Source organism: Panthera onca, chromosome B4 (genome assembly GCF_046562875.1).
Source record: "Panthera onca isolate mPanOnc1 chromosome B4, mPanOnc1 haplotype 2, whole genome shotgun sequence".
In the NCBI taxonomy this organism is placed as follows: Eukaryota; Metazoa; Chordata; class Mammalia; order Carnivora; family Felidae; genus Panthera; species Panthera onca.
In genome coordinates this window covers 42,823,648-42,836,755 of record NC_138345.1, presented here as the reverse complement: position 1 = coordinate 42,836,755, position 13,108 = coordinate 42,823,648, and the positions used below count along the sequence as shown (strand labels likewise).

General features: G+C 44.1%; 1 protein-coding gene across 2 annotated transcripts in view; it reads right to left on the bottom strand.

The window, feature by feature from the left end:
• The window catches only part of A2ML1 (alpha-2-macroglobulin like 1), a 43,073-nt gene that overhangs the window by 17,388 nt on the left and 12,577 nt on the right, over positions 1 to 13,108 (bottom strand). For both annotated transcript variants that reach the window (XM_078450110.2, XM_078450111.2), the window contains exons 10-20: positions 12,803 to 12,912; positions 11,367 to 11,534; positions 8,812 to 9,039; positions 6,282 to 6,342; positions 5,901 to 6,046; positions 5,261 to 5,410; positions 4,448 to 4,606; positions 3,182 to 3,275; positions 2,492 to 2,612; positions 1,390 to 1,618; positions 1,139 to 1,265 (exon numbers count right to left, since the gene is read on the bottom strand). In XM_078450110.2, coding sequence (XP_078306236.2) covers positions 1,139 to 1,265; positions 1,390 to 1,618; positions 2,492 to 2,612; positions 3,182 to 3,275; positions 4,448 to 4,606; positions 5,261 to 5,410; positions 5,901 to 6,046; positions 6,282 to 6,342; positions 8,812 to 9,039; positions 11,367 to 11,534; positions 12,803 to 12,912 — 1,593 coding nt within the window. The remainder of the gene's footprint in view (positions 1 to 1,138; positions 1,266 to 1,389; positions 1,619 to 2,491; positions 2,613 to 3,181; positions 3,276 to 4,447; positions 4,607 to 5,260; positions 5,411 to 5,900; positions 6,047 to 6,281; positions 6,343 to 8,811; positions 9,040 to 11,366; positions 11,535 to 12,802; positions 12,913 to 13,108) is intronic.

Below are 13,108 nucleotides of genomic sequence, written 5' to 3'. Positions count from 1 at the left end.
CCAAGGAGGTCTCTTCCCCTCCAGACCAGTGCTCCTTAAACTTAATGGCATTCAAAGACCAGTGGATCTTGTTACGACACAAACTAAGTAGATCTGGGGTGGGACCTATATCACATTTCTCACAAATTTCCAGGTGATGTCAATAATGCGGGTTCAGTGTGGTAGGCCGCCTCTAAGGGTCCCCAATTATCTCTGCATCCCAGTATTCATACTGCTGTGTCAGTTCCTCTCAAAGCATGGGCTGGATTAAGTGACTGGCTTCCAAAGAGGAGGATAGGACAGAAGCAATGAGATGCCACTTCTGAGATTAGTTTACAAAAGACTATAGCTCCTATCTCAGGGGCACTCTTTCTCTTGGGCCCCTTACTCTGCAGGTGGCCAGCTGTCTTGTCATGAGGCCGCCCGGTGGACAGATTCATGTGACGAGAAACTGAGGGAGGCCACCAGCCCACAGCTGAGGCCAAGAATCACAGCCTTTGTGGGACAGAGGCTTTGGAAGGAGCTTGGAAGCGGATCCTCCTCTAGTCAAGTCTCCAAATGAAAACATAGCCCTGGCTGACAATTTGATTGGTATTTGATGAGAGACCTTGAGACAGAGGCACCCTGCTAAACAGTACCTAGATTACTGGCCCACGGAAACTGGGTGATGAGTAATGTTTATTCTTTTAAGCCTCTAAGTTTTCAGGGTGGTTGTATCAGATAGGTATTAGATAACTAATGTATTAGGTAACTAATACATCGGACGACCATACTTTAAGTCGCCAGGATCTTATCTTAAGAGCAAATGACATCTCTATTGTGACGGTTAGATGAATTCGTACAGGTCAAGCAGCTAGAACAGAGGCTGGCCCTTAGTAAGTACTTGATTAATAACAAGACTCTATAGCCCTTGTCTTGGCATAAATATCAAAAGCTCCCCTTTACGCACTCAAAATAGTCTCGTTTGGATAACTTTTTGGTCGTCGATCAAAGAGCATTTGCTTATTTATTGATGGCATAGGCTTAGGGGGCAAAAATAGAGGCAAATAAAATGAAAAAGCAAGAACAAAGCAAACGCAGGAGAGGAAAGGGTAACGTTCTCAATGACTGAGCTTTGCTCTATGCTTCTCTTGCTCCCTCCACCCCCTCCTCCTCTTACCCAACTTGATAGCTGTGATATTCCAGTGATAGCTTTTTGCTTCATCAGCACAGAGACAGCTGGAGTCCTGAGGACCTGTCCACGATTCCACCTGGTACTCATCGGATTTAGCCAGGTGAGTGTGAACCTGAAGATGTTTAGGAAATATAAAGGGTCTGAGTACAGGAAGCCACGCACAGAGGCTTAGGAAAACGGGGAATCGCGTCCCATCTCTTTCCCGGGGTCAGAGATTCCCGTATCTCGGCTCTTACCCTGATGCAGTCCTTTAGATAATTGAAGATGGTGGCAGTAAGGCGAAAAGATTCCCCTCGAACTACTGAGTAAGGGAGCGTCAGATCAACAAAGAATGGTTTGAAAGCAGTCAGTCCAACAGTGGGTGACAGACCAAAGCCGCTAGTCTGGGAGGTGCAGAAAGTCATGGCCTTCCACTCGGTGATAGTATCAGGAACCGTGACGTGGACAGCCTCCTTCCCTGAGTTACTGTGAGAACACAGAACCCAGGTGAGGCGCGCACACACAGCAGGACAAGGAGAACACTGTGGATGAAGCTATCGGTTCACCTGCAGAAGTCATTTGTTGTTGTCACGGAGGTGAGGGGAAGGTAAAAAAGGCAGCCGAACTGAGGAACATGCCAGCCTCAGAGTGTGACCCTTCGGGGGGAGTGAGGATGTACAAATATGGGAGAAGGGGGTGCCTGCGTAGAGGAGGGGGTAAGAGCAGGTGGGCACGTGTGGACACACGTATCTGAAAGAGCCAGTGCCCCTGAATCTGTGAGGTGCGATCTCGTCGGGGTTTTCACTTGCATTTCTCTGATTAGCGATATGGAGCATCTTTTCATGTACTTTTTGGACACAGGAGCCTTGAGATGAGCTTGTCATGAGCCCCGGGCCGGGCTCTGTGCTGAGCGTGGAGCCTGCGTAAGATTCCCTCTCACCCTCTGCCCCTCCCCTGCTTGCACTCTCTCTCTAAAATAAAATTTAAAAAAATAATAAATTTAAAAAATAAATAAGTAAATCCATGTCTTAAAAAAAAAAACAACGACATTGTCTCTGGGGCACCTGGGTGGCTCAGTCGGTTGGCTCAGTCTGACTTTGGATCAGGTCACGATCTCATGGCTTGTGAGTTCGAGCTCCGCGTCGGGCTCTGTGCTGATGTCTCAGAGCCTGGAGCCTGCTTTGAATTCTTTGTCTCCTTCTCTCTCTGCCCCTCCCTGACTTGTGCTCCGTCTCTTTCTGTCTCTCAAAAATAAATACATGTAAAAAACAAAAAATAAAAAAAAAAAATGATCTGACTCTGAATTCGCTGCTGACTCCACAAGGTACAATCTTGCTATATCTTTGAGGCATCACTTACCCAACAGGAAACAGATCCCAGAGCCAAGTCTCTGGGAAATACTGGCGGATCTGAGGATCCTCTGACTGAAGTGATGAAGATGATGATGATTCAAAACTCACTAGACGATTACCATAATTTGCTGAGGAGAACAAGAATAAGGGAATTTGGGAAAACAGAAGACTTTTGGGAGAGAGAGAGAGACCTCTCACACGTGCGAGTAGGGGCGGGGAAGAGAGACAGAGGGAGAGAGAGAATCTCAAGCAGGCTCCATGTTCAATGTGGAGCCCAAGGTGAGGCTTAGTCCCACGACCCTGAGATCATGACCTGAGCCGATATCAAGAGTCGAATGCTTAACCAATTGAGCCACCCGGGCTCTCCCAAAAGACTTCTGTTGTATGATAAGCTGAGGCAGAGGAACTACGACCAAGAAATTTAGAGGGAAACGGAGAACAAGTCAGAGACAAGGAGGAAGGAGTACCGAGGAACCAACTAGTCTCAAGGCCATCAGGGGGAAGTGACAGATGAGGAGGTTTGGCCAGGGGATGAATAGGTAAGGGCTTCAAGCTTCAAAAGTGCTCCCCAGAGAGAGATGTGGCTGCCTGCATCCATGACCGGCAAGCCATTATCATTCTGACCGGAGGCAACAGGAACAGGAAGCAAAGAGTGTGCTTCCGGAGTTCCATGATTTAAGCTACACAGGTAGCTTACCTTCCGCCATTGCAATGCTGTGCTTTAGAGACTGGTGACTGCAATCTACTGGCTTCTTAATCTGGGCATTGGACAGTATTTTCAGGCCCATGTCCTGATAGGCACCAAAGAAACCGGAGGACGAAGAGTTAAAGTGGTCCCCTCCCTTACTATGTGGGCTACTGCCTAGGCAGTCTATCCTCAAAGGGTTGAACCAAGCCTTCTTTTCCTGTTAACTGTGATACAGGTGTTTATTCCCCAACACTCAGCCACCAAGTTTTGTTCACTTCTGTCAGCCAGAAATTTAAAAAATTTCAATTTTTTAAATATATATTCTGCATAATGATCACCAGAATAAGCCTAGTTAACATCCATCACCATACCTAGGTACAAAAAAGATGTTTTTTTTCTTGCGATGAGAACTTTCAAGATCTATTCTTTTAGCAACTTTCAAATATGTAATACAATATTAGCCATGCGGTCACCATACTATATGTTACATCCCCAGGACTTCTTTTAAACCAGATGTCTGTGCCTTTTGACAACCCTTACTCATTTTGCACACCCCATGCCCACTGCCTCTGGCAGCCACCAAATTATTCTATGAGCTTGTTGTTGCTGTTGTTTAGGTTCCACATAGAAGTGAGATCATATGGTATCTGTCTTTCTCTGACTGACTTATGTCATTGAGCATAACGCCCTCAAGATCCACCCATGTGGACACAAATGACAAGATCTCATCCTTCTTTTTATCACTGAATAGTAATCCACTTATTTCATTGTCAAATATATTTCATGCTTCTTCCAAACGTTAGTCACTGTGCCCTTATTATTTGATTTAGCCTGAACTGTCTGAGGGCAGGAACCATATCGGCTCAGTCAATTCAACAAAAACACATTGAGTATTATGAAGGATCAGTCATTAGAGAGAATACAAATATGGACAAGACATGGTTCCTGACTTCAGAGACTTCCGGTCAGACTTAGGCTTCGGCATCCCCAACTCCTACTCATAAAGTACTTAACTTCTACTCACGTATTGTTTATAATGATGGAAAGAGGCTGCACACAGCCTCTCACGGTGGCCCTCTTCCAATGCAGTTGGGCAGTTGGGTACCTTCTTCAAGGATAAGGACCAGGAGAGGCTACCTCACATATTAGGAGTTTCTTCCAAGGTTTTATCCCCTCAGTGCCCACATGAGTCTCTCTGCTTTTTTCAGTTAAGGAATTTCCTCCGCCCACCACCACCATTGTTTCTACAAGAACAAAACGGGTAAGAACATCTACCTGGAAAAAATGGAAAAGGTCCACACTTTCAGAGAACCAAGGCCTCCACATAACCGAGAGGGTTTGTGGAGAGTTCCAGAAGCCAGACATTGGACACTCATCATATTCAGCCACCTGATGGGGGTAGTGACCATACCAGAATGAGAACATCCTATAGATCTGAAACAGGAAGGGAAAAGGAAATAAACTACTGACACAGTGAAATCAGTAGAGAAACTTCTCTCGGACTGTGGTGCCACAGCTCACCGCCCTTGTATTATTTCTCTTCGTTAGTCCCGAAATCTTCCTGTATTTATTGCATCACAAAATCTCCCCTACCTTTACATTTTTGACCCCTTTTTCACCATTTTTTAAAGGTTTTTTTAAAGCTCATTTCTTTATTTTGAGAGAGAGAGAAATGTGCGTGAACGGGGGAGGGGCAGAGAGAGAGAGAGAAGATTCCAAGCAGGCTCTGTGCTGACAGCACAGAGCTCGGGGCGCTCGAACTCACGAACCACGAGATTGTGACCTGAGCCAGAATCAAGAGTCAGACACTTAACCGACTGAGCCACCCAGGCCCCCCCTCTTTCTCACCTTCTTCAATAATCTGTCACCCTTATCTCCTATTACATCTTTCCTACTTCTATGCCCACATGAGCCCTGCCTTTCTCATGTCATCAGTTTACCTCTGTTTCCCCACCAGCTTTTCTACCACCTTATGGTAGAAAAGCTCAGGCTTTCCCTCAGCCTTTCTTTCTCACTCCCTGAAATCCATCTTTTGTTCGAATGCAGTCACGCTGTCTTCTCTTCCCGCCCCAGTAGCAGACTACTCACAGAATTGTTGCTCAGCTCTCTCTCTGGCCTCAGCAGTGAGACACTCTTATCCACCGCCCGGACTGCACACAGGGACCCAGGAGCTGCCTGCAGCTGTAGTTCCACATCTGCTCCTGGAAGCTGCTGGGAAGGTGAGAAGCCAAGGGAAACCTGGGGAAGGGAAAAGTATAACTTGGGGATCAGGTCAGCCCGGAGACGGGGAGAAACAACATAATTTGCCTCATCTGCCAATATGCCCCAGTTCCGGCATCGGGGCCCATTCCTTCACTTTTATACTGATTTTTTTTTTTTTTTTTTTAAGTCTGGCCCTTTTAGAACTAGTGCCCTTGCGGTACAGCTGGAAAAAGCGAGCAGCACAGCACAGAATAACACAGAAAGTTTACGAGGCCGAAACTAAAAAGAAAGAAGACCTGGGTAGAATACACAGTTTCCCCGGCATGACTTTCTAAAAAGAAAGAGAGCGATTTCCACAAAACATCCTGAAGATATAAATACGATAATGACATCCGCCTCCCTATTATCTTCTTATTCCTCTGTCCCTGCCTGATCTCCAGCCCCAGCATACACCAGATCTCTCTCTCTCTCTCTCTCTCTCTCTCTGCCCAGACCTTTTCTTCACCTTCCTCAACTGCCATTTTACCTGATTGTCAAAACACATCTCTACTGAGAACTGAATTTTGTCGGCTATAACCGCTCCGCTGGGAAAAATGGCATAGATCACCAGAGAAGGATGAGGGGCTAGTCTGGAAGTGAAGGTCAGTGAGATGGAGAAGGAGCCTTTCGTTCCTGGAAAAGAAGAGGGGATACACAGGGATGAGAATGCGCGCTCGTCCACCAATGAATGACCTCCAACCACAAGTCTACGCCTCTCATTGCCCTAGCTGCGGCCTCCCCATTCTCCTGCTCTGTGGCGATCAGTGGTATTCTCTCATTGCTTCTTCTCTGTTGCTTCTGGGATAACAAGAGCTTCCTGGAAGTTGAAGATATCCTTTTATCTTTCAGTGGAAGCCTAAACACTCACCTTCCTTCTCAGAATTCAGGTGTTTCTGCCCCTCTATCTCCAAACGCCCTTTCCCCACTACCTAAAAAAGAGAAAAGAAAAAAAAAATCATCAACCGCACAGAAGTTATGGGACCCTACTTGTGGAGCATCCCTGCCTCTCTGCATAAGGAAAGTCTCCTTTCTTAGTTCCAGAGCCTGGCTCATTGCTTCATGCCGCGTCCGTCAGTTTGTCAAATGTCGGATGGCACCATGAGCCTTGATGACCCTTCCTCTTGGAGGCGCTCCCGAGAACCCCAGCCATGGATGGGAGGAGACAAAGGTCATCATTACTTCGGGGCCAAACGGAACAGAAGCCATTCTTCACAATAGAGAGCTGTCCACCGATTCTTGAAGGTCTCCAGGTTTGATTCTCTTATACTCCTTGTAACATGAAGTTAACCCAAAATCCATCCGTCTTCATAACTTTTTTTTTTTAATCGCTTGATTCAAAATTCAATGGAAACGAGTGCACTTTAAACTGCCTTGAGCCCTTCTGACATTTGACTCTTTGGGGGAGAAATCCCCTCGTCGAACTCTCCCTGTTCACTCACTTGAAACCAAATTCAGTGAAACTGTTTCTAAGCAGGCTGTCAGCTCAGACTGCAGTCAAGGGCTCTAGGGCCGGCTCTTCAGACTCTCAGCTGGCCCTCAGCCCTTCCACACTGATCAGCCCATCCACCCGCCCCCCGGCTGTCCCCACACTCCTGTCCCGAAGACAGTGCCCGTGTTAGCACTCTGACTCCTTATGTTGTCTACCCCTCCTCATCCTGTTTGGTCAGGATGATTGTTTCTGCGCGAAGACACTGAAATGAATCAATGGGGAGAAAATCCCTCAGAAACTTGGAGAGGGTGATAAAAGAATAGAGACTCTGGGCCCCGGCAAACCCGGGCTTTACACAAATCTAATTCCCTGCTATCACCAAGGTGACCAGTAAAGCCGCTTATCAAGCCACAAGTTGTGATTTTACTCACACCACAAACCTGCTATCAATGTTAATTTTAACCTTTATCATCTATTTTTAAATTACTGACCAGTGAATCACAGAATAAAATCTGTTCTGAGTCCCAGCCCCTCCGCACCCTCTCCCCCATTCACGCACCCAGCTCCCATTCAGCCCTGACCAGCAATGTGTTCTCCTTAATTCTTCGTTTTATCTTCCCAGACAGTTTCCCTGGGCTCCTTTCTAAAATCTCTTTTTTTTCACATCCACCCCCATCCTTTACACCGACACTGTGCAATACAGTAGCACGAGCCACATGTGACTGCTGGAACCCTTGAAAGGTGGCTACTAGAAAATACATACTTTGAGTTTCAGAGATTTGGAACTCAGCTAAACAAGAAGTGTAAAATATCTATTAATAATTTTGGTGTTGATTTCAGGTTGACACGATCATATGTTGGATACACTGGGTTAAATGTATACATATATACGTGTATATACACGTGTGTATATGTGTGTATATATATACATATGTGTGTGCATTTATATACACACATATACGTACATATATGTATGTATTATATATTATGTATATATGTGTGTATATATACACATATAGATATGTATTATTATACATATATGTATTATATATTATGTATATATGTGTATATATCCATATATGTATTATTATACATATATGTATGATTATATATTATGTATATGTGTGTATATACATATATGTATTATCATACATATGTATGTATTATATATTATGTATATGTGTGTATATATACACATATATGTATTATTATACATACATGTATGTATATACATATATTATTATACATATATGTATTGTATATTATGTATATATGTGTATATATACATATATGTATTGTTATACATATATGTATGTATTATATTATGTATATGTGTATATATACATATATATGTATTATTATACATATATGTATTATATATTATGTATATATGTGTGTATATACATATGTATGTATTATTATACATATATGTATGTATTATATATTATGTATGTGTGTATATATACATGTATATGTATTATTATACATGTATGTATTATATATTATGTATATGTGTATATATACATATATATTATTATACATATATGTATTATATATTATGTATATATGTGTATATATACATATATATGTATTATTATACGTATATGTATGTATTATATATTATGTATATGTGTTTATATATATGTATATATACATATATTACATATACACATATGCATAATATTATATATATATAATCTCTACACCCAGTGTGGGGCTTGAACTCATGACCCTAAGAGCAAGAGCTGCCTCTTCCCCTGACTGAGCCAGCCAGGTGCCCCTAAAATGTATTTTTTAAATTAGTGTGACCTATTCTTTTAATTTTTTTAACTGCGGCTTCTAAACGTTTTGAAATTACCCACGTGACTTGCACTGTGTCTCTAGACATAAATCACCCTCTCCGTCTCACTCTCCTCATTTCCTTTCCTTCCCTCGTGCACTTTCCCCAGCCCTCATTGCCCTGTCTCACATAGTAGGAGAAGATGACTTCCTGGGCAGGGATCGCATCGGCGGGATCGATGTAATAATCCACCAGCACTTCCTGGGGCTGGCCACATGCCAAGACTCCGTTTGGCTGGTGGATGCCAAGGAAGCTACGAGTTGTGTTGTAGAAGGGCTGCAGGTGAAGATAGTCATTCTGGTAGTAATGAGGCACCTGTTCTGGCTTATATACCAGATCGTCCATTTGGAATCTGCCCTAAGAACAGAGAAAGAAAAAGGCTTTTAACACATGCCCCCACCATAGTAACCCCATGGACTTCTTATGGTTTTCAAAACCATCTCTCTCAAATCTTCACTGCCTAAGAATGGCATGTGGATGTTTTACTAGAGGTCCAGCTAAGGATGATTGAGGAATCCGTAACAGTGGTTATGTGCAGCAGCACTTTGGTATGTAGACGAGTGAAATTATAGTTTTCAAGTGATGCTCAATTGGGGGTGATAAACCTTCACGGACTGATGCAAGAGATGTAGATAAGCATGACTAAGATTACACAGAAACCAAAGAATACATCCTAGGGATAAGAAAACCAGGTGTAAAGGATAGTAAGGCTAAAAATAATCATTTCTAGGGGCGCCTGGGTGGCTCAGTCGGTTAAGTGGCTGACTTCGGCTCAGGTCATGATCTCACGGTCCGTGAGTTCGAGCCCCGCGTCGGGCTCTGTGCTGACAGCTCAGAGCCTGGAGCCTGTTTCAGATTCTGTGTCTCCCTCTCTCTGACCCTCCCCCGTTCATGCTCTGTCTCTCTCTGTCTCAAAAATAAATAAACGTTTAAAAAAAATTTTTTTAATAAATAAATAAACGTTAAAAAAATTTTAAAAATAATCATTTCTATCAAGGAACGAAAGAGATGAACATATGAGAAGGGGGGGGAGGAAAAAAGAGAGAGAGAGGGAAACAAACCATAAGAGTTTCTTTTTTTTTTTAATTTTTTTAAATGTTTATTTATTTTTCAGAGAGAGAGAGGCAGAGTGCGAGTAGGGGTGGGGCAGAGAGAGAGGGAGACACAGAATCCGAAGCAGGCTCCAGGCTCTGAGCTGTCAGCACAGAGCCCGACGCAGGGCTCAAACCCACGAACTGTGAGATCAGGACCTGAGCCAAAGTCGGACGCTTAACCGACTGAGCCACCCGGGGGCCCCAAACCATAAGAGCTTCTTAACAACAGGGAGCAAACTGAGGGTTGATGGAGGGAGGTGAGTAGAGGGTGGGCTAAATGGGTGATGGGCATTGAGGAGGGCACTCGCTGGGATGAGCACTGGGCGTTGTCTGTAAGTGATGAATCACTAAACTCTACTCCTGAAACCAATATTGTACTGTATGTTAACTAGCTAGAATTCACATAAAAATTAAAAAAAAAAAAAAAAAGAAGAGGGGGAAAAAAATGAAGATTATTTCTAAGTAGAGTGACTGAGTGAGGCCTTATGTAAACAATTACTTAAATGAGCCACCACACAAATTGTATGTGTTTGCTTAAGCGGCATGGTGAACCATGGCACTAATGGGCCCAATCCATCCCTCGGGTATTAATGCCCTCTGCCACGTAGTCTTGTGTTGCCCTGTTAGTCTAACTGCAGACCCACCATGTGACTTGTCGGGAACGGGATGTGAGCATATGCAAGAGAAGGAGAGGCTTGGAAGAGCCCTTGCGTGTCGACCTTTCCTCTTGCTCCCCGTCATGGCTGTAAGAATGTACCCGAACTAGTTTGCTGGGACATGCGAGCCTGGCCTTCATCAGCCGGTTGAGCCACAGTATGTAAGAACCACACCCCCCCTCAAGACCAGCAGAGCTGCCTGACTACCCCAGAGGGACAAGAAGTCCCCTAGAGGGACACACTTGTGGTTGTATAATACTAAAGTTTTGTGGTTGTTTGTTGCGCAGCATCGTGTCACAGCTGATAACTGGTATGAGTTGCCTTCCCTGGAAGTTATCCAAAACACAGAGTTTCCTTCTTTGCCATGTTTATGAGTACTGGCCCCAGAGCGGGTGGAGGGAGGGACAGAGAGGGAAGAAAATGACTCTGAGTTATCTTGTCCTCCCTACTCTACTTTTATTTTATTTGTTTTTTCATGTTTATTTATTCTTGAGAGAGAGATAGCAAGCAGGGGAGGGGCAGAGAGAGCGAGAGAGAAGGGGACAAAGGATCTGAAGCAGGTGCTACACTGACAGCAGAGAGCCCGACGCGGGGCCCGAACTCACAAACCTCGAGATCATGACCTGAGCCGAATTTGGATGCTCAACCAACTGAGCCACCCAGATGCCCTCTCCCTACGCTGATTTTAAATATGGGATCAAATAGAGATGAGGATAAGTCGTACGCTGAATTAGTAGAAATAACATTGCTTACCTGAAGGAAAATTTATTCGGTTGATATTAAAGGCCAACAAAAGTTTTTGTCAACTGGGAAGCAGGACTGGTGAATGATGCTGACAGAATGACAAATGAGGGAGGAGGGGAGAGAAGAGGAAAAGTTTGAGGTTTTCCTTCAGGGAAGCCTTACCGGAAAGCGTGTCCTCTTCGGTGCTTACCTCCAGAGAAATATCTCTCCCATTCCAACTGACTGTATCCAGCTCGAAGGGAGCAAGGCCATCGTTGTCAGTAGTTAGGGTCTGGTTGGTGGTTCCATTTATGCCAGAAATCACCAGGAATACTGAATGATTCTTGAGGGGGGAGCCGTCATGGCCCCTAACTCTTATCTAAAGGGTGAAGGTTATGAGGGCATGAATTAGGGTTAGGTTTGGAGTCGGTTCAAGTATGAGGTGAAGTGAGGTGAGAAAAGAAACTCTAAGAATACATTTCACGAAAGAGTCCAGAAACAAGTAGATGCGATTCAAGCATTGGAACCTGACATCTGTGGGGAAGTGAGAAGCAAACAGAAGCAGCTCAGCCTGGAGCAGGAGTAGATTTGTCACGTAGCTAATGAAGCTTCAGGACCCTTCATTTACACAGGTTCCCCCCCTCCAAGGCTCTCTACATTTTTTTTTTTTTAACGTTTATTTATTTTTGAGACAGAGAGAGACAGAGCATGAACAGGGGAGGGGCAGAGAGAGAGGGAGACACAGAATCTGAAACAGGCTCCAGGCTCTGAGCTGTCAGCATAGAGCCCGACGCGGGGCTCGAACTCTCGGACCGTGAGATCATGACCTGAGCCGAAGTCGGACGCTTAACCGAGCCACCCAGGCGCCCCTCTCTGTACATTATTATTATTTTTTTTTTTTTAGAGAGAGAATCCCCTTCCACTCCCAAATTTATAATCCATAGGCTCCCAGAGAATCTGGATCTACCCTTGGTCTAGAGACAAGATGGCTAAGGATTGATCTAAATAGATCTAGAAGTATGCTACATTATTGTGTTGAACGACTGTTTGGGACGTTAACAAAGATAAACTGGAGAGACGGACAGATTGTTAAGTATCAGAAAGAAGACTCCAACAAAGGAAAATTTTAAATCTCTGAAGAAACTGCTTAAGGAGCGATAATTGGCTCCCTGTTAAGGCACGTTTAATCTTGCTTAGATGAGGAGACTAGATGATTTCTCCAGATACCGTGCAGATCTAAAATTCAAAGATTTGGACATTAGAGTACGAGTCCCGGGCACTGGGAAAGGCAATGAAGTCACATTAATATTCAAGACACATCTCATGGGAGACTAAAGGCAGCACAACCCAAGGAATTAAGACTATATACTCTGGATGCGGTCTGCCTGGGTTTGATCCTAGGTGCCACTTACTAGCTGTATAACTTTTGGAAAATCATTTAACCTCTCTGTACCTCAGTCTCCTCATCGGTAAAACGGGGCCAATAATAGTGTCTACCTCATCGGATCGTTGTAAAGATTAGACAGGCGAATACACGTAAAGGACTGAGAAAAAAATGTTAAATGAGCTATTATTATATGTCTCCAGGAAGAAGGCAACAGCGGATGGTTAAGCACCTTTTGGGTGTAGAGACAAGTTTCAACCTACCTTCCCAGTGAAGGGGAAATTGGGGTAATAAAAATTTTTGGTGTCTTCAAAGGTTATCGATCCCATTTCTGAAGAAATGTAGATATCCTGAGTGGTATTGGCCTCTGCTCCTGAAGAGGGAAACCAGACGTATGATGACCTAAACACCCTGTGTGTGTAACGTAAAATCCCTGAAAGGACAGTGCCACCTTGGACGTATGAAACTGAACACATTTCCGGCCAAAGATCCAAACGAACTCCTCCTCCCCAAACTTTTGGGGAAATAGGTAGTGAATGACAGATTGGAATCCGGCATTTCTCTTTGAC